Here is a 26,853-nt window from a genome sequence, read left to right as displayed (position 1 = left end):
AGGACAAACGGCAGATACGTACTCTTAACTTTACGAAACACATAAAAAAATGTCAGAAAAACAAACTAAACTTTACAAAACACATTAACAAAACTATAATACTTAACTTTACAAAAAACTTAAAATAAAATTTATTTTGTCTTTTTTTTATTTTACATTTCTTTTTACTTTTTTATACTTAACGTAATTTCAATTTCTTCACCACCGAATGGATGCCAGTCCGTTTATGGAATTTTTCGAACCACCCATGAGAAGCCTTGAACTCTGGGGTTGCCGTTGATGACCCTCTCCGCCGTCATCTTCGGTTTGGGCAATCAAATCGCCGAAAATAGCGCTGGCCTTCTGGCAGATTGCCGTCTCGGTTATCGTATCGCCATCAATTTCTTTGTCCTCAATCCATACAAGAAGCAGCCTTTCCATTTCATTATGCACATGGCTCCTCTTGTTGGACAAAAATAGTCACGCCCTTGGAAGGTGTAGCTGCTTTGATGCTTCCTTCTGCTTAAGGATGGTGCCTATCGTCGACGGATTCGGCCGTAGTCCTTAGCGATCACACTCAACCGCAAGCCAGCTTCATACTTTTTTATTATCTCCATTTTTGTCTCCATAGAAAGCATTCTCTTCTTTCTGTGAACTTCAGCAACTTTCTTGGGACCCATGACTATATGTACTGTATGTAATTAAGTTACGTATGTAGTAACGTATACTAATTGGTTAGGTGATCACAACATGATAAAGTAGCACAACGAAATCACTAACGAATTTACGATACCAAATGAAATCGTTGGACCGAACCAATGCCGCATGCGTATGATAATGCTTCGGGTGCGAAGTGGCCGAGCGAAGGCACGCCACCACGTAAGATGCATGATGGGAGGGATGCTGTCCAATAGGAGAGAAGGATCTCATGGCTTGGCTAGCATCAGAAACCAATGGGAGAGCAGGAGGATGGTGGTGAATCTACTAGAACTAAGATGGCGGTGCGCAGCGCGAGTTTCAAAATTGTTATCGGGCGAATCTCGGACTTTCAGAAACCTTTCGTATCTTGAAAACTTTTCGTATGTAGAGCAGTAACATTTTTCGTGTCAGCTGCTTTCATATCTCAAGTTTTTCGTAAGTTGAGCCTTTCGTATCTCGAGGTACCACTGTACATGTATCAAGGGAGGAGATAGAACTTGAAAAATGGTTACTATTTTCGGAATAAATTGCCCTGGCGTCACAAAACCGTAGGTCAGAGGCATAAATCATTTGCGGTTTGGAGATGTCCCAAGTCACCTTATTAAGTGGTATGAATGTCAAAGTCCTGTCCTTAAAAAATGGCATTAGCCGGCCGGCCCCTTAAGTGATGCCTACAGCACACCACATGAGGTGTACTGATGGCCCCTACCCCCATAAGAGGCATAAAACAACATATAAAAAAATATGGCCAGAAGGTGGGAAGAGGAAGTTAAAATTCCTGATTGTCTTGTAAAAGACCCCACAAGGGGTTAGTAAATATTCTTTTTCAACTTCTCATATAATGTAGGGAAAAATTTTTAGAATTTTCTTAGACCATGTGCATCTGCATATCTTTCTCTGTCCATTGATGTGTTTTTTCTTAAATTGGCAGACCTCAAAGTTTCCCCGGCCTGGGGTGCTGCATGTGCTTTTTTCAACTCTTAAGGGTTAATACACAATAGGAAATTATTTCGAATAACATTTTAAGAGAGACTAAATTCCATAGTTTTATCTTGAGAGAACAAAGTGAAAGTTAGATATTACATATACGCTTTTGCTGAAGGAGCAAACTGGTTTCCAACCATTCATGATCACATATACCTTATGATCACACAGAAAGCTATTACATATTTACTAAATACAAGTGACAACAAACATAACAAGACATGATCCGACCTCCAGATTACTCAAGACGCATGCAAGATTTTCCCCATGCTAAGTTGTAAACGTCATATTCTTAATTTCTAACATAAATTAAAACATGCTAAAATCTAATGTCAAATCAAGCCTTGCTCAATAATGCAAATTAAAATAAATTCTCTATATTTTATGAGAAATCATTTTTCGGTACTGTTTAACATGCGCTTAATTTATTTTTTACATGTTCATTCTAATAAATAAATCACAAATATCCTCTCTTAAAATTCCTGTATCTTTAATTCAATACCAAACACGTTTTTTCAGACCTTTTTACACTCTTCCATAGACCTTTCCTCACCCCCAAAACAAGAAGAAGAAGAACAACAACAACAACAACGTAGCTTGTAGGCTTACTCCTTGAGCTACCGAAAAGGGGAGTAATAATACAGTATATGTAACAGATCTAACGATAGATTTTAACTTGTTTCATCAAAGGCTAAACTTTTTTATATTAGTAATTAGCTTTCAAAATTATTATAATGTATAATAACTACAATTTATCCTAGTGGAAAGACATTCAATAAATCTTTCTATAAATTTCATTACATGTTAAAATTTTGGCAACCTCATCACAGGTTAAAGATGTGCATGAAATTCAAGTACATTCAGGTACATCTATACATACATCTTTTCAGTTGGCAAGAAATTTTGGCATGCCAGTTTCTTCTAAAGTGGAAAACCAGCAATCTGATGAAATAAATCATTGTTTTCTATTAGTGTCACCCCAATGAGTACAAGCTGAAATGCTGCACGCTGTCACTGGGATCAACACTGACCACACCTGTATTAACAACTTCATTTACCAATTCAGCTACATTGATAAGACTTCTGAGTGTATTAAAAAAATTACCGTGATTACCTTACAACAACCAGCTGATAATCCTACTGATACTGTATGGTTTACTAAGCCATAATGACAAATTAAGAATTATGAATAGTTACCTTCTTTTGTTCTTGTAATCCCATTTTTAATAGAAACTGCTCCTTCAGGTTCTGATTCTGATGCTGTGTCTACATCACTGAAAAGAGGAAAAATTCTTTGGAGTACGCTTACACGAAACATGTCAACTAAAAATACTGTACAGAGAATAAAGACAAACAACTGTAAACTGATCAGTACTGAATCATGAATGCAGACCACATATAATAGTGAATCTTCAAAAAATGTTAACCAACATAAACAGTATAAAATTTACTAAAAATCCTTTATCTCCTAAAATAAATATAAGAACAATAATAATTGAAGTACAGTAGGTAACTACTATATATTAAAAATAACTAGTAATTCGCAAAAAATAAACTTTAAGGTTATTTTGAGGAGCAATGACTCAGATATGTAGTAGATATATGAGTAGAACAACAAAAACCAGAGGGAATACCAGAAAATCAAGACTAAAGGACATAAAGACATAACCCCACAGGAATACAGGCAGGCACCATAACTCCTCTTCAAGACCATTAGCCCATATGTTTGCAGACTGATGGGAGAGGAAGGTTAACATTCTCCTTCCGGACCCCAACAACTTTCAGAACTCTGAAGTATCTTTCTCTGAAGAGACCCAAGAAAAGGTGGAACCTTTCATCTCTGTGAGCTACAGTGCCAATCATGGTGAAACTTTTTACAGCGCCACATTAGCCTTGAGGCGTGGACTTAAAAAACAAAACAACCACACCACCAATGACCATGGGGTTCAGGATAAGCATAGGATAGGGAAAAGATGACTGACACTGATGAAATATTCTTTGCTTTCTCCTTCTTTGACCTGTGCCTCTTCAAATAGGCAAGAGACCAAATGACACTCAACACAAGTGAGAGACAGTAAACATTCTAGGAATATTCATGACAAATACTCAGAACCAAGGATCATCAGTAACAAAGAAATGAATTTTGCATACTCTTGATCATGTCCAGGGCACTCACACTGATCATTCTTCCAAAGAGGAAAAGAATTATCCCCGACACCAACCCCTTTCCTTGTATATATAGCTGTATCAGTATCATCTGCCTGGTTTTCCTTATACGATCTTCTGAATAATTTCCATTCTTTACCTCCTCCCTATAATCTTCTACAACTTCCTTTAACGTTTTTCAATTCTTCATTGTCCTGCTAACCCACACCTCAGCACCTATTTTCCAACAGACTGATGTACATTCCTGATGTTAATCCATAACATGAAAATACATAAATAAAACAAAATACACAGGAACTGTATCAATCAAAATTATAAATTTTATAGGTAACTGGTATTTTTCCAAAGAATACAAACCAGAGCCTTTTATATTGGAGTATCCTTCAACATGAGCTGAAGTGGTTGTTAAACTAGGTAATGTCATTGAGCAGAGGAGATAGGGCATAAGCAGGGAATACCCCTCACTTGCCTCACATCACCAATCACTTTTTCCTTCATCCACAGAGACAAGGAGCGGCGGTTGAGGTGGATTAAAATTATAAATGGCTCTGGTTTGTATACCTAACAAAAATACAAATTACGTACTGTTAAAATTTACAATGGTTCCCCCTGTATTCACGGGGGATACATACCAGACCCCCTTGCGAATAGCTAGAACCCGCGAATGGTTGAAACCCCTATAAAAATGCTTAAAACAGCTTATTTTGTTAGTTAAAACTAAGAAAAAAACCCTAAAAAATGAAAAAATGCATTTTATGATGAAACTGAAAAAAACCCATGAATTTGTGGATATTTCTCATAGAAAAATACAGCAAATACGCAAATTTTCTGCAAATAATGGGGGTATATGTTCCAGAGAGAAATCCGCGAATGGCAAGAACGCGAATACGGGGGTCCACTGTATTTATTTCTAAAGAAACACTAACCATTGCCTTTTGTTTGTTTGTATGGTGCTTTTACGTTGCATGGAACCAGTGATTATTCAGCAATGGGACCAACGGCTTTACGTGACTTCCAAACCACGTCGAAAGTGAACTTCTATCACCAGAAATATACATCTCTCACTCCTCAATGGAATGGCCAAGAATCGAACCCGCGACCACCGAGGTGGGACGCTAATACCATACCAACCACGCCGCTGAGGCACTGCCATTGCCTTTTACATAATTTATTCCCAGGTGGGAACTGAATTCCACCAGAAGTGCCATGCTCCTGGATGTGCATGCAAGCAGGGTGCACGCAGGGTGTGTCATAACTCCTATAACCTCCTACATATCTAGTGTAATGGTTCACAAGAGCAGTAGGGCCCCAGGCCAAGGTACAGTACCCTGCATTACAGTTCTCAAATAAAAAAAAAATTCAGAAAACCATAACATCCGCCACAAAGAATCTCATGCTGGAAGACATACTACATTGTAATATATTCAGAATAAACTCTTCCATCTCCCACCCACCCACCTACCCTGGTTAAAATAATAATAAGACTGGGTGCTTGGTGAGCACTCTGAATTTTGTCCTACTTTTAGCATGTTCATAGGTCTAGATAAAGTACTGCTCTTAAGAGAGGAAAGGAAGGAGAAAAGGAGAGTCAAGTCACTACAGTAGTACCTCGAGATAAGAAATTAATCCGTTCCAAGATGCCCTTCGTATCATGAGGTTTTCGTATCTTGGACCACATTTTACATGTAAAATGGCTAATACGTTCCAAGCCCTCCAAAAACACCCCATTAAATTTCATAATAAAGCTAAATTGACCTATAAACAATGAAATACTACGACAATTTGGACCATTCAATACCTAAATTAAGACTAAAAAATGCAAAACCTGTAAATAAAGTGTATATTAGTGTACAAGAAATATTATTACTGTAACGTAAAATGTGGAAGCTTACCTTTCGAGTGAGGCTACGTACATACATAACTATCCAAGGAAGATTGCTTCTGCCTACTTTTCACAATGTTCCTGTGTGAGCCTTTTCGGGGAGTGTCTTCTAAAAATGATTGCACTTTATGAAAAGCGGCTTTAATTTCTGCCGTTTTTTTTTTTTTTTTTTTTTTTTGATGTAATATGTACATACGTACACTTTAAAAAATATATGTACGTACTACAAGTAACATCCAATGTTCCTGTGTGAGCCTTTTCGGGGGTGTCTTCTACAAATGATTCCACTTTATGAAAGTGGAATCCACTTTATTAAAGCTGCTTTATGAAAGTGGATTCCACTTTATTAAAGCTGCTTTAATTTCTTGCCGTTTTTTTCTTCTTTTTTTTTATTATTTTTTTTTTTTTACAGATTTCAACTTTCTTTTTTTGCACCTCATGACTCTGTTGGCCCTGGTGTCCATCAAAACCCTGTTCAACCAAATGCTCTCTCTGCAACTTATTTGGGTACTGAATGTTCGGCTGCTCACCTTCAACATAAACTTTAGTGCCTTGATTATACGTACACTACATACTGGTATGCATGTTGTAAATGATTGGTCTACACCCTCTGTTCAGCAGGGAGTGGAGATTCTACCAACCTTGCAAAGTTTCCAGTTATCCTATGAGAGAGACCTTGATCACTTATCCCATGTGAGAGATCTTGGTCACTTTTTTTTTTTAAATATTACGTAAATATTGACGATCCTGAAAACGAATACCGCGTGCATACTATAACAATGCTGGTACCGAGCATGATGGGAGGGACGCTGGCCAATAGGAGAGAAGGATTTCATGGCCACGACTAGCATCAGGAACCAATGGAAGAGCAGGAGGATGGTGGCGAGTCTACTAGTATACTAAGATGGTGGGAGCGCGGCGCGATTTTCAAAATTGTTATCCGGGCGAATCTCGGACTTTCAGAAACCTTTCGTATCTTGAAAACTTTTTGTATGTAGAGCCGTTAAATTTTTCGTATTGGCTTTCGTATCTCGAGTTTTTCATCATAAGTTGAGCCTTTCGTATCTCGAGGTACCACTGTACTTTTAAGTACTTGGATCCAAAATAGGAGGTAAAGGTACTCTCTATACCAGACACCTGCCCTCATTACCTGAAATGCCAAAGTTTTTCCAAAAAGCTAGGGGCAGCTTCTGACCAAGAAGGGAGGCCAACTTCCTCCTGAGAGAAGCCATAAGCCTGCTTGATCAACTCTTGATGCCAGAGAGAAAGGGTGTTCCAAGATACCTGCTTTTGCAATTACCTGTACTTTCATTATAAAAAGTCTTCAACATTCCAACCTCTGTGAGTAGGTCCTTTTCAGGTTGTACGAGGGAGGGGACCGAGATTCAGGAATCGCTTGTCTTCAACATCCAGGTTGCCACCAATTACATCTTGAAGAAAGGAGACTGACTCATTAATCTCTCATCTTGAACATCCAGGTTGCCACCAATTAAGTCTTGAAGAGAGAGAACTGAGGGACTCAGGAATCTGCTGTTTTGAACATCCAGGTTGCCACCAATTAAGTTTTGGAGGGAGGATATAGAGACTCAGAGAATCTCTAGTCTTGATATCCAGGTTGCCACCAATGAAGTTTTGGAGGAAGGGGATAAAGACTCAGGAATAACTTTGTTTTTGAACTCCAGGTTGCCACCAATGAGGCCTCAGAGGGAGAGGATTGAGACTCAGGAATCTAGTCTTGATCATCCAGGTTGCCACCAATTATGTCTTGGAGGGAGGGGATCAAGCCTCAGGAATCTCTCGTCTTAAACATCCAGGTTCCCACTAATGAAGTCTTGGAGGGAGGGGACTGAGAGACTCGGGAACCTCATCTTGAACATCCAGGTTGCCACCAATTACATCTTGGAGGGAGGGGATCGGGACTCAGGAATCTCTCGTCTTGAACATCTAGGTTATCTCCAGTGAAGCCTCAGAGGGAGGGGATCGAGATTCAGGAATGTCTCGTCTTGAACATCTAGTCACCAATGAGGTCTCATAAGGGAGGGGATCTCAGGAATATCTTTGTTTTGAACATTTAGGTTGCTACCAATTACATCTCGGAAGGAGGGGACCAAGAGGCTCAGGAATATATCATCTTGGACATCAACGTTGACATCAATAAAGTCTTGGTGAAGTCTCAGAGGGAGGGGATCAAGAGATTCATATCTTTCATTTTTATATAAGTAGCTTACCAAGTAATTACATAGCTAATAGCTCCTACTTGGCAGCAAAAAAGAACTCAAATTTTGTGGGAAGCCTTCAAAAGCTCAGTGTAAAAGCAAGGTGCTGCCCACCAACTGCAAAACTGGTAATGACTTGGCCAACCAACGCAGTCTTCTCTCTGTCACACTCACAGAAACACCCAGTGTGTTATGGTGGCAATTTATTCTTATTTTCTGGTTTTTTAATGAATTTTGGCGGGATCTTGCTTCAACAGCTACTGAAATGCATATTTCATAGTCTTCAGGATGAGTTTTTTCTTGTTTTGTTATTGTTATGTAGGTTCATTCATTAATCCGGCTACTGGCAGGCCAGTGCCCTACTGGGCATTCATATACGCTACTAGTTAGCTGATGGTAAAGAATTGCCTTAAATGTATTCTTGAATTTTACTTTTTTATCATTAGCCTGCATTTACACCAAGCAAATCGAATTGATTCAATTCATGAAGAATCAACACTATTCATGTTTTGTCTTGATTCGCCACACTAATTTCAATGTAACCATTTACATCAAGCGAATCGGCATGATTTGAATTGACTCGATTTGCTTGGTGTAAACAGTTAGTATTGAAATTAGTGTGGCGAATGAAGATAAAATCATGAATCATGTTGATTCTCCCTGGATTGAAATGATTTGATTTGCTTGGTATAAACACAACCTTAGGCCAGAACATACGATAGTCTTTTAAGCTAAAACCATTTGCTTTCACGATGTGTTTACCAAATATAGGCTGCTAGTTAGCAGATGGTAAACAACTGTCTTAAATGTCACTCTTGAATGTTATGCAATTATTGTTAGGCCAGATCAGGCGACAGACTTACTGGCCAAACTTCGCATTCACAACGTGTTTACTCCATAAAGACTACTATAGTAGACTCACATCAACCGTGCATCTGATGTCTAGGCCAGTCCCTTGGGATGCCCCTGATTGGCAGTAGATACGTATCTCAGGAGAGGTGGAACATACGTCCTGCCTATGTGAACTCTCTCTTGAGAGTTTCCAGCTGTGTGACTGGCTTATCAACAGCCAATCAGGAGCATCGTAAGGGACTGGCCTAGACATCAGATGCACATATGATGTGAATCTACTATAGTTAGCAGATGGTAAACACTTACCATAAATATAACTTGGGAATTTTACGTTTATTTTAATTTTATGAAAGTTACATTATGTATTATCATTATGGTAGAACATACAACAGTTTTTCACGCCAAACTACGTATTTGCATTTACAATGTTTACCGCACATACACTACCAACTAGCCGACAGTATATAATTGCCTTAAATGCAATTCTTGCATGTTATGCTATCTGGCCAAGACTCTTGCAATTTATTTGTTTTCTGAGCCTAAGCTATTCATTAAACTTTTCTTTACAGAGATTTGAAAAGTGTAAAGGGCTAAAACGTAGTAAGGAGAGACTGGTGCTTTGTTTGGCTATAAGAAGTTTTAGGAGGAGGTAACATTCTTGACAGCCAAGTTCCAACCATCGGTCTTCCTTCAACAGTAATTATCTTTATTGGAACATCTCAAGAGAAGAGAACATGGCTCCGGAGTATGGAGGTTTTTCTGGTGTCACGCAACTGTGTATCGCCAGCTCACCTAGCCATAGGTACTCCTGACACTAGCTCCTACACCATGTGCGCAGAAGTGACCATCAGAGAGCAGCAACTGACTGCCTCCTCACGCCATACGCCTCCATCCCCCGTCATGTCTCCTCCTGCCTCTCAGCACCAGCTACATGCTCTCAGTGCCAGAGCTTGCCTCTCTGCGTCAATTCTCTCCTACTACTAGCCCCACCCATTCTATTGCTCCATTGCTTGACTACCTCGCTTCTTCCTCATGCCTTTGCCGATCTCGTGTTTTTTGTTAATAGATATTAACCTTGTTTAGTGAAGTGTTCTGCAATAGAGAAGGTGGCTACTCGTCCCCCAAAGCTCCTAGACAAAGATCCCTGTCATGCTCCCCCACACCAGGAAAAAGACATACCGTAGGTCCAAGGGAGGTCAAGGTGGGGGGTGTTTACATACAGGTAGTTACAACCCCATTCCTCATTCAAGCCTGTTGCCAGTCCCAGGTATCAACAGACAGCCACTGGAAAGGCATCTTACTGGATGTATGGTGGAGGTGGATATATGGCCCCTCGGATCTCCTAGAACTAAAGTCATCGTCCTGCTCCTCAACACCAGGGAGAAGATATACTGGCAGTCAAAGGGTGTCTGAGGGGGTTGTGCCACCAGTAGTTGCCCCCTCAGTCGAACCTGTAGCTTTTCCAATGTTTAGAATGCCACTGGATAGATGTCTTGATGGTTTTGCATTAATGGTTTTTTAGGGTTACAGACCTCTGTGAAGTCAAGAAGTGCCTATAGGGCTTTCTTATGAATCTGTCTTCGGCTATGCTTTTTTTTTTATAGTGTCCAAGCACCCAGTAGTGTCTCAGCACCCTGAACATGTGCCAGTCAGTTTGGCACCAGCTGTCACTTATCTAGCAGCACACTTCCAGCTTAGTAACTCCAAGAAGTAGGAATTTGGCTTTAGTCGGTAAGGGAGCATGGCAAGCACCTTTTGTTTTCCTTCCTCTCGATCTTCAACGGAACTTTGCCTCCATGTCAGAGTTCTACTTCTCGGCTATCTGTCTACTAGCTCCAGGCTCCCGACATCAAACCAGTCAGGGCGCCAATTCTTGGGCGCTCAGTGTCAATTCTCAGGCACTCAGCACCAATTCTTGGGTACCCATTGCAGATTCTCAGACATTGGGTGTCTGTTCTACAGGGCTCAACTTTATTATACTAGTTCTAGGTCCCTGTTTTCTAAAGCTTATATAGACTTTCAGGCTTCCTTTTAGCTGAACAGCTTTTTATTTTCCATCACGTATATAGTTCCACTAGGGCTTTGGCCTGTACAAGCTAAGGTAAGTAAAGTCCGGATCAGTTTGCCTTCAAGTCCATGGGCTTGCCCACAAGTTCCCTGGGCAGCGACACTCCACTTCTCTTCATATAGAAGACAAAATTTAGGATGGAGTCAGACCCGTCTTATGAAACAGGTTTTGATAGAAGATTAGTGCTTCATCCTTATTATTTTTACATTTCTTCAGGTCTTCACGAGAATCCACACTCCCCTACTTTTGTCTTCAATGTCAAGACTTGAACATCAGTAGTTTCCTATAGTCTGTCTTTCTTAAAAGCTGGTCCCTGCCGCTTTTTCCTCTAAAGCCCCAGATTAAAATCGTATCTATATTTATGACTGTCCAAACACAGTAGTCAGAAGGAAGTCCCTTCATCCCCTTTCACAAACTAGAATTCTCCTAAAAGTCTTGTTTTTAGGTTGGGGAACTCCCTTGGGGAACTGGGAAGTTTCTGGGACGTGCTCAGAAAACAGAATTTTTTCACTTGATTCTTCAGTACTTCTTGACCCTAACACCCAGACTGCGGTAGTATCTCTAGATGAGACCATAGCCCAGGATTTGGATTCTCCATCCTAGTATAAAATAAGAAAAAGATAAATACATTTGCAATCTAAAAAGCAGAGAAATAACTTGGCAGTGGACAGCTAGCAAAGCATCTATGTTCTATCCAGCAACCAAAGAAAAAGTCAATGGTGAAATAAGGCAAGTGAGGGGTTTCCCTGCTCAACCCTCATCTCCATCAGTCAACAACATAGTTACTAAGTTAAACGACCACTCAAGTGCCCAATGAGGGATACTCCAGTATAAGGCCATGGTTTGTATTCTGATAGGAACAAGAGCGGGTTTAGCATAAAATAAAAGCTTACCTCCAGTAGTTTACAAATTAAACACTAGTTAAGCAGGTGCTAGTAAGCAACAGCATGTGCTGGAAAGCAATAATAGATTACAAAGAGCTGTGAAATATGATTAAATGGTCAAGTACATTCAGTATTCCTTGAATATTTGGCACAAACTGGTCAAAAGCAAATATAAAAAAAAAGGCAACATGCCAATACATAAAATTAGTTACAGAAAACTGTAAATATTAAGTTATAAACATTCACAATTCAACATTTCATTTTTGCTGACTACATTTATTATTTAAAAGGTAATGACAAAAAGCTGATTGCAATTAGAATTATATGTGACTCAAAAGAGGAAGCTTCGAAAGATAAGCTAAAAGTACCCATTCAAAGGTGGTTATTAGATAGTTGCTTATTGATTCAGGTAGTGCATGCTGTGGGAGTGAGTTCCCATTTGTTTAAAACTCTTGAACAAGGTGGTTAGGCAGTAAAAACCGTCTGGTAGGCAAGGAGACCCACCTGCCTGGATGGAAAAATTCCACTTTGCCTTTTGGCCAAGGTTTCAGATTGAGAGGTAGCATGAGGTGGGCATTTGTGTAAAGGACCTCAGGTTTGTTTAACCCTCTTACGCCGACTGGATGTATTTTACGTCGACATTTTTTGTCTCTCGTGTGCCGACTGGACGTATTTTACGTTGACTTACTAAAGTTTTTTTTTAAAATTCGCCTAAAACTTTTGAATCACGCGCCTTGGGGGATGCTGGGAGTTCACGGATCAATGGTGTTGTTTTGTTTACAATTGTTACGCAGGCGCGAATTTCTTTCTTGGCCGCACTAAAAACGTATCTGTGACACATCTCGGGGAAATTATTTCGTCACTTTGACATAATTTTTGTACCATTGTAAATTAGCCGTTACATGAAGTATTATATATGAAAATGTGCGCATTTTTATGTAGAATACAACAATAAAATACTCATGATTGTAGCTTTTATAGTATTGAGATATTTTCATATAAATAACGATAATTGCCAAAATTTCAACCTCCGGTCAACTTTGACTCTACCGAAATGGTCAAAAAACGCAATTTGGTAAGCTAAAAACGCTTATATTCTAGTAATATTCAATCATTTACCTTAATTTTGCAACTAATTGGAAGTCTCTAGCACAATATTTTGATTTATGGTGAATTTATGAAAAAAACATTTTCCTTACGTCCGCACGGTAACTCTTCCGAAAAAAATCATACATGCGATTGTGGTAATGCTTGCACCAATTTAAAATTAGCCGTTATATAAAGTTTTATATATGAAAATGTGCGCAATTTCATGCACAATACAACTAAAAACAACCCATGGTTGTAGCTTTTATCAATTTTGAAATATTTTCATATAAATAATGATAATTGCCAAAATTTCAACCTTCGGTCAACTTTGACTCTACCGAAATGGTAGAAAACGCAATTGTAAGCTAAAATGCTTATATTCTAGTAATATTCAATCATTTACCTTCATTTTGCAACAAATTGGAAGTCTCTAGCACAATATTTCGATTTATGGTGAATTTATGAAAAAAATAACATTTTCCTTACGTCCGCGCGGTAACTCTTCCGAAAAAATCATACGTGCGATTGTGGTAATGTTTGCACCATTTTAAATTAGCCGTTACATAAAGTTTTATATATGAAAATGTGTGCAATTCATGTAGAATACGACAAATAATAATTGAAATATTTTTGAAATATTTGCATATAAATCACGATAAATAGAAAAAAACCACGTTCGGTCAACTTTTGACTCTACCGAAATGGGTTCGAAAAACGCAATTGTAAGCTAAAACTCATACAGTCTAGTAATATTCAGTCATTTATCTTCATCTTGAAACAAATTCGAAGTCTCTAGCAAAATATTTAGATTTATGGTGAATTTAAAAAAAAATCTTTCCTTCCCTCCGCGCGCGGATTCTCCGCCACAAATCTCTGAAATGCGTACGTCACATTTTCGGAATATTTGCTCAGTTTCATATTAGGCATTTCATCGAGTTTTATATATGAAGGTTGTAGCTTTTCTTATTTCCGAAATAATTGCATATAAAAATAAAAATATATATATAAAAAAATTTGACATTCGGTGTCAACTTTAACTCGTCAGATATGGTTGAAAACTGCAATTGTAAGCTAATACTCTTACAGTATAGTAATATTCAATCATTTGTCTTCATTTTGAAAGAAATTGGAAGTCTCTAGGACAATATTTAGATTTATGGTGAATTTTTGAAAAAAAATATTTGTTTACGTCCGTGCGTTACGAATTCATGCATTATTTTGTGATAATATTTTCCCTGTGTTGCTTTTATTGTTTTACAATGTGTTATATACCAAAATGATCACAATTTAGTGTACATTACTAAGAAAAAAAAAGTAACTTGTTACCTTTAACTGTTTGCGCACAGCGCGATTTGAATACAATTATATATGAAATTTCGTTTTTGTGCTATCATATATCGCATTATTTATATATGATAATGATAATTTTTTTCATTTCTGATGGTTGCATACTAAACTTCAGGCAATGACAAAATAAGGAGCCAAAAATGAACTCTTAATCTTGAAAACTAAGCGCGCTGTGATTTTTTGAAAAAATATTTTTTCCGCTTCCGCTCTCACTCCGAAACCCCTCCGGCATACGGGAGACAATTTTTTATTTACCGCTCCGGCGTAAGAGGGTTATCAGGGAAAAATACATTTACTTTTAAAAATTGTGATTTGCTCCTACACAATATACACACCCTCAGTCCTTTACAACAGGAAGACTCACTGGTTGGATGGAGGAATCTGAGTGAGTCTCTTGAACTGACTGGAGTTCAGCACACCTGGGCTGCAACTCCTGGTGGAAAGCGTGAGTAGAGTCAGACTTCTGGGCCTTTTCGAACAAGTGAGGACTTGTAACTCATACGAAAAAGACTGGGAAGAATATTGCCAGAGTCTCCTTCCTTCCCTCGCTAGAGGAAGGAGTGGGTTTGCTTCTATGATTCTAACAAGAAAAATAAAAGGAAGCTCGATGTGTAGACATATGTAAGTGCTACATAAGCAGAATATATGGAATGTTATTCCATATATAAAAAACTAAATCTATGATTAATTAGAACCAGTGACCCAAGAGGTCAACCAGTTTGCTTGCAGGAATGTGATCAGACCAGATATGATAAAGTAGGCTAAGATGACGTGTTGTAATGAGTCAGTGTCTAGTTGCTGTCACCTGTGGTCATTCATTTGTTTTGTAAACAGTAACCCAAGCTTTCTGCTTAAGACAACCACAGCGACCTATAATTCAAACGGCCTACGTGACTTGTAATCTATGTCATCTGTATGTATGTTCGTATGTTCGAGCTACTGTCTGCTTCCTTTATGATTTGTAAACGAGATTGTAGTTAGAAGTCATCAAGCCATCATCATTAGAAGACCTGTCCAATTTTATCAGATCCTCATCATGTAGAATTGGATCAGCCATCATCATTGGCAGACCTGTACCATTGTATCTGATATTCATCATGTAATCTCAGAGAATAGAGATATTTTTGTACTTCGTGTTTTCTACTAGAAACCTCACATCAGAAAAAAGATATTGAATGAACTTAGAAATTATCATCATGAGTTTGAAACATCTCCATCGTCATAACCAAAGAAGATACTGACTTCGTAAGTTATCATCAAAACCCACGACACTCCAATGAGTATGGAAGTCATAACCAACCGACTTAGCGTAAAATTATCGCAGGTCTAACATAACCTCACAGGGCGCCTTATTATACAAAGGCATGAGACCTATAGAATTGGTGGCAGCGTACAACAAGAACTCTTCAACGTCTTCCGAAGAATAACCAGAATAATGAATAATGTATCATATCAGAAGTCAACGACGGCGAAAGCAAGAGATTCTTCAAGCAACTTAGTATCATCGTTAGTGAGCGTCTTCAGCAGTACATACCTTCAAGAAACAAACCTGACGTGTCTGCTTCCTACGGCAACGCAAGCTTCGTCCTAAGAGATGTCTCTCATTAGAATCATTCAAGAAAACATCACCGTTTATTGAGCGTTTCCAGCACTTCAAGAAACAAACCGGACGCGTCTGCAGCATCGGATCTTCAAGGAATCGAATCATCCAACAAACGAACAATGCGCACGGGGGAAACTCAAGCCAAAATCAGGGTCACCCGCTAAACAGAGAAAATCGACCAAGGCCGTGTCGTTATCGAAACACCATGACTTCCCACAAAATCAAGCTAAGTACAATCCTTTTTTATTCGTTTGGAGTAACTTTGTGCGTTTCCTTTGCAGGTCAAATTTCGTTGTTCCTGTGGCTGAAGTTACGAGACATTCTTAATCTTGCTTTTTACAGAAATTATCTACATCATTGGGACTTCGCTACTGCGAGTTTTTATCTCTGAGTTTCTGTTTCCAGAAGTTCCCCTGAAATATCATAATCATATACTGTGTTAATCTTAACATTTTGGGTGATTATTAATTCTGTACATAACAAATCATATTAAACATTGAATATGGTTTACGCAGTGGACGTCTGTATCTATACAGATGCATGGATAGGGTAGTTAGGCACCGTAGTGATAAGAAGACACACAAAACAAGTGGAACACCCGCACAAATCTGGATAAATTAGAGGTAACACTATCTCGGGTCATGACAATAAAGGCTCCTTTGCAAGGTCCCGATCGCAGTTTCAGCCTTGAGTTATGCTTAAAAAATCAAATCTCTATGACTCAACTTAACTTTAAAAAAATACGGCTGGATTGCAAGGAATAACATGTCTGTAAAAACTTTCATTAGGTTAACATACTTAACATTCATATAAACAAATCAACAAAATATGTCTAAATGCACTGACCTGGATCCCTCACTTTTTCAAATTTTAGCAAAGAATGAAAGTAAACCACAGCAAGTACATAAAGTTAATAATAACGCAGTAGAGATAACTTGTTTTAAGAGTAATCACTCAATTCATAATAGTTCAAGTCATTCTTACGTTCGTTGCTTTATATGTAACTAACAGCAACATAATGCTAAAGACACACAATACGTTGCTGATGAGAATTATATATATGAGAATCGGAGATGATACCAAGTAACAGGGACAGGATCTTAGTGATATATTTCGAAAGTTTATATGAAATTGAACCAACAGTACTAATAGGCAGCATAGGGATATTTTCTTTGTGCGTTTTGACTAATCCGTACAAGTACGGTAGCGAAGGAGATTTGACTGACAATTAGCCTAGTAGTTCTGTTTTATCTTTAAGGATATTTTTCACTGTGCTATTGAAGTTTTTTAAGACTTGATCAAGGGAATTTTTTGTTAGTTTTTTATAAGTCACATCATCATCCAGTAGGGCTTGCATACGTGATATGTAGTCAGCTTTATCTAAAAACTGGGCAAACATCTAATGCAATATTCATTCAAGTGAAAACAACCACCGAATAAATTGGGTTGGTAGTTCAGTAATTGCAAGGTCAAGAGATGTCTTATCACGAAATCTTTTAGAATCTGCTTTAATACAACTTACTTTTCATTGTAATTTCAATGTTAGTCGTGGCCTTTTTCATTTAGACCCTTGTATTTGTAACATGTTTAACAATGACCTCAAAGATATAATTACAGACTTAAATAAAAATTAGTTGCCTTAGAGTTATCTTCGTTGTAATGTATGTCTAACATGTATTGTGAATATGGTTTTGTTTACCAAAGTTCTGAATAGCTGTCACCTATAATCCTTTAATTGTCCTCGTATCTGAGATGACTGTCTTAAACTTTTAATTGCACTCATTCTTTATGCTTGTTTGGGAAGGTTACTCCTCTTCCAGGAGGGTCGGATTCTAGGTACTAATCTCTTTCCCTATCTGTCAGTTATACGAATGTTCTTGTTTTGTCTTTTTCCTCATGTATGTCAGTTCTGCTTAGTAAAGGACGTTTGAACGTTGAAAGGTCTCGCGGATACTCCATCGTTTATTTTCCTTCGTGGCATATATCTTTATTAATATTAATATTTGAAAATAGTAAATTATTTATTTATCATGCAAAAGACATACATCTCTGTAAGAGAGAGAGAGAGAGAGAATTATTATTTTTATTATGTGATATCATTTAATCTTATTAAACTTACTAATACAGTATATTTATCAATATTAATATTAGGAAATTAGTAAATAATTTTTCGATCATAAAAATGTTTAGTCACGAAAATAACATAAAAATACAATTATTAGTGATTATTTTTGTTGGAAAACCCTGCGAATAGCCAAATTTCCCACAAATGATGGGTAGATATGGTCCAGAGAGAAATCCGCGAATCTGTGAGCCTATTTGCTGTATTTTTTTACTGGGAAATATTCACAAATTACTGTATTTTCATATAATTTTAGTAAATAAATGCACTTTTTAGGATAAAACTATGGCCCTGAGCTGAAATAAAGGATATTATTATTATTAAAATACTTGGGGACAAGCATTTTAGAGTTTTTTTAAACTATCAAAATAAGCAGTTCTACACATTTTAAGAGGGGTTTTAAGTATTATGTGGATTTTAGCTATTCGGGGGGGGTTTTCTGGTACCCCCCCCCCCCCCAAATACGGAGATTCTACTGTAAACTGTCACATGCTTACAATTAAAGGGCGTGTGTATGTGATTGAGGGTGAATGTTAAGCCCTTGGCTGCCGACCCTGAGACACACAAGGGTGGGGGAAGGCGGCCTGCAAGGCTATCACAAATCGTGGGTTTGTACATTCATGAATATCAAACACGGTAGTATGTACATTTAATATAAAAACAATAATAAAAAAAAAATCCCACTGGGAAAAGCAAGTTTAACGACAGTCAGGCAAGAGCTCATGAAAACACATCTGCATCGCATGAGCTGAAAGCAAATTGAAATGTTTACATCCAGGAATGCGGGTCTTCCTGCCTACCGGATGGTAGTTACTGCCTAACCACCTTTTTCAAGAGTTTTAACAGCCATGTTTTGGCTTCACCGTAAGCAATTCCTATTGTAAAGGACCGAGGGTTTGTATACTATTGTATAGGAACAAATAAATTTCTGCTTCACATAGGGATGTGAACCAACTATTTTTGGTACTTCAGCCATGGAACTGGAAGGAAGAACTGAAGAAAGAATTATGTAAGGAAATTCCATAAATATTAAAAACATTTACCTAAATATAATAAATACACAAAATAAGGTACAGTATTTACCTGATAGGTTGGTTGATCACATTTTGAACATAGTTCAGAAACGGATCAAGCTTGAGAGCTTGTTCTAATCTTTGAATATGAACTGGTTTTGAAAACTCAACTTCTTCCATTTTGTGAACCTGAAAAACAATTACCCTGTAGTACATTTTGAGTACAATAGCACAATACAGGCAGTCCCAGGGTTATGTCAGGTTTGGGTTACATCATTCCAGACTTAGCCTATATGGCTTGCCTCATGGTGCTGTTAACCCCAATTATTTGGCGCCGTAAGTGGATTTACAGCATCGTTACAAGCTTTATGGTGCCGTTAACAGGGATTATGTGCTATTTGTTCCCATTATAATTATTTTGCTTCAGGTTACAGTGATTTCAGCTTACATTGTGCCACCAGGGATGGAACCCCCACCATAATCCAGGGACTGCATGGATGGGCATATTTTTATAAATGCAACATACATACAACTAATGAAATGGAACATTTTACTCAACAATGAGTAAGGCATTATTATTCTAATTTATAGAAATTTTCAGTAATATAAAATACACACTACAGGCAGACCCCGGTTATCAGCGATCCAGTTCTATGGGGCTTGTCTAGCGACATAAAATCAACGATTTATGCCGCCATAACAGGCCGAGTTCCGGTTATCGGCACCATAAATCGCCAAATTTCGGTTAATGACGGTTTTTGCTTAACGGCACACCCCCGAGAATGGAACCCCCGCCAATAACCAGGGACTGCCTGTATTAAAAGAATGCTATACAATTTTGTAGGGTCACACTTTTTAACTCAATAAAAGGGTCTGATGCTGTAGGCTAGAATATTTAACATATATTTCATTTCATATACAGGCAGTCCCCGGGTTACGACGGGTTCAGCTTACAACATTCCGAGGTTACAACACTTTTCAATCATATTTATCGGAAATTATTTCCAGGTTTAAGACGCATGTTCCAGGGTTACGTCACCTACTACGCTGATCTGGCAGAAGAAATATGACACCAAAAATGCAAAATAATCAATATTTGAAGGTTTTCTGATGAATAATGCAATAAGAATGCAGTTTACATAGTTCTGAATGCACCCAAAGCATTAAAAGTAAGGTTTTATTAGGATTTTTGACAATGTTCCGGCTTACAACGATTTTTGGCTTACAACGTGTCTCAAGAACGGAACCCCTGTCGTAACCTGGGGACTGCCTGTAATCAAAATATTTAAACCTCTCACTACTCACAGTACCAATGGGTGCACAACGATATATACTAGTATTTTATATACGTATAGGCATATTCAGCTAGCCTACTTCTATTTTACATAAGATTTTTATTTAATTTTTTTTTTAGCCATGGGAACATGATCTATGATAACATTTAGATAAGCTTTTAATTAAGTATATAAGTAATAAATCTATGCTCTATTTGGCTTTACAATATTTGTATCTTTTTCAAATTGTAGAATTCCCTAAAGAGACTGCAGCTGGGAACATGATTTAGTGAAAAATATGTAAGTGATGGCTACCAATGGAAACCAGCCCAGGCTAACTGTAACATACACTCCTCTGATAATGCATAAAACGTCAATCACTAAAAGCAACAAACGCCGTGGAAACTTCAAGTAATAGTTGAAAAAAAGTCATCCAGAGTTGCCACCTACAAAATTAATAAATTAAATTATACAACAGTGTATCTTTTACTATGAAACATCCCTATAACTTGAGAAATATGGAAACCTGACAAAAGCACTCCATCTACAATGAGAAAACCAGCATATTGCTCATATAAATATCAGAGCTCTTTAGCAAAGTTTGGCTTTAAGGACTTATGGCACCTGTCCCAAAATCCCTCAAAGGATCCTCACCACTCTTATTAATAAATGTCACATCTAAAAGACATTATTACAAATTAACAATTACACAGCTTCATGACATACTGTTCTGTCACCATATCACAAGTCATTCTCAACAAATGGCAATGAAGTAACTGAAAAAAATGCCAATAAGCATATTAACAATAGGAGACCACCTTCTTTAGCATTTACATAACTTGAGAGTGATGCAAGTGATGGGATTATTTTTAAATTATTACTATTCCTGATAAACAAATTGTTATAATATATATATATATATATATATATATATATATATATATATATATATATATATATATATATATATATATATATATATATATATATAATATTCAGTTTTATAATATACTGAGCTCCAAAAGTAAAATGAAATGCAAGAATTCTGGCCTTAAGCTACTGGAAATGTGGAAGTGATGGTAATTACAGTGATGGGTTGTAGTCAAAGGTAACCTAAACTTAACAGAATTGCAACACTGGATGTGCATTGACCCTCTCCCAAATAAAACCTTAATCCTGCCTAAGGTAGGTGTGTGTGTGTGTGTGTGTGTGTGTGTGTGTGTGTGTGTGTGTGTGTGTGTGTGTGTGTGTGTGTAATATATTTATTTATTTACAGGGGGCCATCCTAACTCAACCTTCCATGATCGAGAGCACATTCTACCCTATAGGTTGATGAGTAGATAGTTTTAAAGAGAAAAGTTCAGTCAGCATATAGACCCATATAAATAAATAACAGATAATTAATTTATCAGAAATAGTAGTAAACAATGTTACTGAATTTGAACCCTAATTCAAAGTCCCATCACTTACACCCCTCTCAAGTTATAAGTTACCATAAAATGTATTTTTAGTAAATATGCATAAAATATGTTTGTGCTTCATAAGTACAGTTATACACAGAGAAGGATTACAGTTTCTCATAAGTCTCTAGGTATCTGGTGGGACTGTTTCACCAGGTACCTAGAGACTTATGAGAAACTGTAACCCTTCTCTGTGACAGTACAAACATATTTTATGCATATTTTCCAAAAATATATTCTATGGTAACTTAGGGTAAAAAACCGCATGGTACAGGGGTGGACCATGTACGATCAATGTGTACAACCCCAAGAAAAGTACATTATAACGCGTCCTGACACCGGAGTAGAGGTCTTTAGCTCCGTTTCTCACCAACAAGAAGTCGCGTCTGATGCCCATCTCCGAGTCCAGGACACGTTATAATGTACTTTTTTTGGAGTTGTACACATTGATCGTACATGGTCCACCCCTGTACCATGCAGTTTTAACCTATAACTTGAGAGAGGTGTAATTGATGGGACTTTGTTTGAATTAGGGTTCAAGACCTGTAACATTATTTACTACTATTTCTGATATACTAATGATTTGCTATAGTATATTCATATGGGCCTTTATGCTGACTGAACTTTCGCCTTTAAAACTATCTAACTATCAACTCATAAACATATAGGGAAGAATGTGCTCTAGAACATGGAAGGTGAAGTTAAGATGGCTCCCTGTATATATGTAAATATAAATATTAAGAATGTGTATATATATATATATATATATATAATATATATATATATATATATAAATACATACATATTATACATATATATATATATATATATATATATATATATATATATATATATATATCTATATATATATATATATAGGGCTATATATGTCATATTTTTTCTCTCTAATACCAATGTCAACGCATTTACGGTTACCTAAATCTTTACCGAATATTAGAATTGAGTACATAGAACAGAATACAAATTCCAGACAAATGCCTAGTGCTGGACCTATGAGGTCATTCAGCGCTGAAAGGGAAACTGAGAGTAGAAGGTTTGAAAGCTGTAACAGGAGGAAAACCTTGCAGCTGCACTATGAAACAATTGTTAGGAGAGGGTCAATACTAGCAAGACGGAAGAAGGAAAATATAAATAGATACAGTAAAAGGAACGAAAGGGGTTGCAGCTTGGGGCTGAAGGAACACTGCAAAGAACCTTAAGGAATGCCTACAGTGTAGTACACCCAATGAGGCTGATACTTGACACAAAGTTCATCAAAGGGGGGATTGGTAATAAAGCAGAAATTGGTATACCCTTTAGGCCTAGCCTAATTGCACCCAATTAATTATCCTACAATAGCCTAACACCAATCTAACGATCTGTAGCCTAGCAAATCCTATAATAGGGTACACTAAAATGTGCAAGGATACACTAAAATGTGGGGAACTTGCTTCAGAGACGACATTTGGCCTAGTAGTCATTACTAGGTACTAGCCTATAGTATTGGTGGTCTTTGGTCTGAGAGTAAGCTACCGCCTAACCTACATGCTTGACATTCTGATTAGCCTCAGCCCACGGGTGGGCGTAGAGGGCTTAAGTATTTCATATGGCATAGGGTTGGGGCAACCGTGACCTCACTTTCCTTCCAACCTAGCTAACATAGAATGCTACACCCAAACAAGAACGGTGACGGAGAGCTCGAATACCCAACAAAGGTTAGCATCGTCTCCGGTACCTCGGGAGACATTTTACTCATCCTCTCAAGTACATCTACCTATATGGTCAACCATTAATATGGGTGAATTTTAAGTTCTGCATAATTAAGAGCAAGCGCGGTGGGGAATCGGACTTGGGTGCGCCAAAAGAAACTCGATAGGCAAAAGATCTCAGTAAATAGAGCTAAAAATAACCCTCCGACGAACCATTTCAAACCATTTTGCCTCTTTTGATTTACGTAGAGCTCTTCCGGAACGGCCTCTATCTCGAAAACAAGTCCTTTTTGGGGCTAACTTTTCCAGCCAGCACACAACGTCAAGGCGAACTTCGAGTAGGAAGAAAACGAGCCAGGAAAATCTTTATTCAGCCATCATGTGCTGCGCCGCCATCATAGATCTACCTGAGTTATTGTTTTAGACAGCAGCATAGAGATCAGGTTTGCAGAAAGGTAGGTCAACCCAAGATGGCTGACAATCCTACCCAAATGAACGACTAACCCCAAACCGTTTCTTATCCCCTCCCATTAAAAAACAACAATATAGCACTGAATGGAAGATTGTAAATAAACAGCATACATAAATCAAATCTAATAACATTTCCGAAAATATATCATGAGAGCATCTGGAATGAAAATATGAAACCCATCGCAAGAATGTGATCTACACATCATGAACGACCCACACACACAGAAATATATATATATATATATATTATATATATATATATATATATATATATATATATATATATATATTATATATATATATATATATATATATAAGTGAATTTAGATATTAAAGGACATTTGTAGCTTGAATTGATATACCCATCGCAAGAATGTGATTTGACACATCATGAACGCCCCACTACACAATATATATATATCTAATATATATCTATATTATATATATATAAATATATACATATATATATATATAATATATATAAATATATATATATGTATGTATGTATGTAAGTATGTTATATATATATATATATATTGATATATATTATATATATATATATGTGTGTGTTGTGTGTGTGTGTGTGTGTGTGTGTTGTGTGTGTGTGTGGCGTGTGTGTGTGTATATATATATACTATATATATAATATATATATATATATATATATATATATATATATATCTATATATGAATAACTTGATCACGAAGTATATAAAACGTGATGCTATGTATAAATAATTTTTCCACGAAGGAAAAAATGAAAAAGCGAGATAGCCGAGTACTTTCGGTCTTGTTCTGACCCTTTACTAAGGCAAACTGATTTTACAGAGAAAACATAGTCAAAAGAAGGCTTAATATCCAAACTGACACTACAAGATTAGCATTAAGGTCGATTTCACTCTACAGAAACGAGGAAACGCCTGAGGGTAGCCACACCTTGGAGGATACACACGCGGTAAACAGGTTATTCTTCCAGAAAACAGTACATTTTGAAAACAAGGAAGCACATACTATATATATATATATATAGATATAATATAGCTATATATATATATATATATAATATATATATATGTATATATGTATATCTATATTAATATTATATATATATATATATTATTCTATATTGATATATATATATATATCATAATATATATAATATCTATAATTATATATATATATGTAATAATAATATTAATATATATTATATATATAATATATCTATTATATATTATATATATGTCGAGCAAGAGGAAGAGGGAGAGAGAATATCGAACCAGTGAGAGAGAGAGAGAGAGAGAAGAAGGAGAGCGAGAGAGAGATAATAACTATATGCATGTGGGACTAATTTATTAGTATTTCATTTATTTTAAGGTCCTTCATAACATCTTACAAATATAATTGGTCCAAATGGTACATTCCCAGACTAAGATTTAGGTTGTTTTTATTAGTGATTTGTATAATTGCCGATTCCAGTAAATTTCTTGAAACATAATCATTAGATCTAGCAATTACAGAGGTATCACCCCAATCAATACAATGAGATTTTTCACTCAGATGGATAAACAGTGCATTTGAAGTCTGGGCTGTTCTAACTGAATACATATGCTGCTTAATACGTACACGCAAATTTTTACTTTACTGACCATCGTAAAACGATGGGCAATCCTTACAAGGAATTTTGTAAATGGTTTCAAATCCACGAAAGTAAGGTAAGCTATGTACATTTTTAGGCATTTCTTTTTCATTAATTAGAAACACTATAAAACTTTTTGTGAGCTTTTTGATAACATAAATCAATTAAATGAGGTGGGTAGCAGAGATCGTTTCCTATCTTTTTTATGTATTCTATGTCTTGGTCAAGATATTGTGGACTCGTGATACGCAAAGCGCGTAGTAGTCTTACCTGTTGGTATTGATGTAAATGATTTACTGTCTAAATTGCATAATTTAGTGCCATTCATAAAATTCACTGTTGAAATTGAAAATAACAATGTCATCCCTTTCCTAGATGTAAAAATACATAGAGAATCTTTCCAATGCAAATTCAGTATTTATAGAAAACCCACAAATAATTTAACATATGTACATTTTTATTCTGGCCACCATCTTAATATTAAAATTTCAATTTTTTCTTCTATGTTCCTACGCGCTTTGCGTATCACGAGTCCACAATATCTTGACCAAGAAATAGAATACATAAAAAAGATAGGAAACGATCTCTGCTACCCACCTCATTTAATTGATCACCCAAGGACACAGGCGTTTAAGAAATCCCATGCCTGGACTGTGACCAATTTTACATCGAATTTACAGGAAAATCACTTCCCCAGAGATTAATACAGCACAAACGGTCAGTTAGGTATGAACAACAGAACTCAGCTATTTTCAACCATATAAATGAACATAACCATAGTATAAACTGGAATTTATCATGTATAATTTATAGCAGCAACTGCCGGTGCAAGAGTCAAATGATAGAATCGGCCTTGATAAAAGAGAGGCAAGTAATGAATATCTCAAAGGGAGCATGGGACTCGGATGTCATCGACCAGGTTTTCATTCAACCGACGCTTAAGAAGATTAAAGGAAGATTATCAGAGGGAGTGACCTAAATTAACTTACCTGTGGATGGACCTCTTGGTATAAATACCACCTTTTCTGTAACTTTTCTCATTCATCTGCCTGAAGAGGGAGAAGCAGTCTCTGAAATATAGTATTTCTCTCTATACATTTTGGTGTTTTTATGGGCTCCTTTTATTATATAGATACATACATACAATATACATATATATATATATATATATATATATATATATATATATATATATATATATATATATATATTTATATATATATATATATCATCATCATCATCATCATCAGCCGTTTCTAGTCCACTGCAGGACAAAGGCCTCAGACATGTAGGTACTTCCGCTCCCTTCTGATTTTGGTCTTTCTATGTCATTCTATACCAAAAAATTTTCTTAGCTCGTCAATACATCGTCTTCTCTTCCTTCCCCTGCTTCGTTTGC

General features: G+C 36.8%; 1 protein-coding gene across 1 annotated transcript in view; it reads right to left on the bottom strand.

The window, feature by feature from the left end:
* Positions 1 to 23,726, bottom strand: part of LOC135208070 (chromatin-remodeling ATPase INO80-like) — a 45,134-nt gene extending 21,408 nt beyond the window's left edge. Inside the window, exons 1-3 of the mRNA XM_064240217.1 lie at positions 23,561 to 23,726; positions 18,975 to 19,093; positions 2,860 to 2,936 (exon numbers count right to left, since the gene is read on the bottom strand). Coding sequence (XP_064096287.1) covers positions 2,860 to 2,936; positions 18,975 to 19,093; positions 23,561 to 23,563 — 199 coding nt within the window. The 5' untranslated portion in view covers positions 23,564 to 23,726. The remainder of the gene's footprint in view (positions 1 to 2,859; positions 2,937 to 18,974; positions 19,094 to 23,560) is intronic.
* Between the last annotated feature and the right edge of the window lie 3,127 nt (positions 23,727 to 26,853).

This window comes from Macrobrachium nipponense, chromosome 34 (assembly GCF_015104395.2).
Source record: "Macrobrachium nipponense isolate FS-2020 chromosome 34, ASM1510439v2, whole genome shotgun sequence".
NCBI classification, from domain to species: Eukaryota; Metazoa; Arthropoda; class Malacostraca; order Decapoda; family Palaemonidae; genus Macrobrachium; species Macrobrachium nipponense.
The sequence above is the reverse complement of the archived record's forward strand: the minus strand, read 5'-3'. Positions and strand labels throughout refer to the sequence as shown.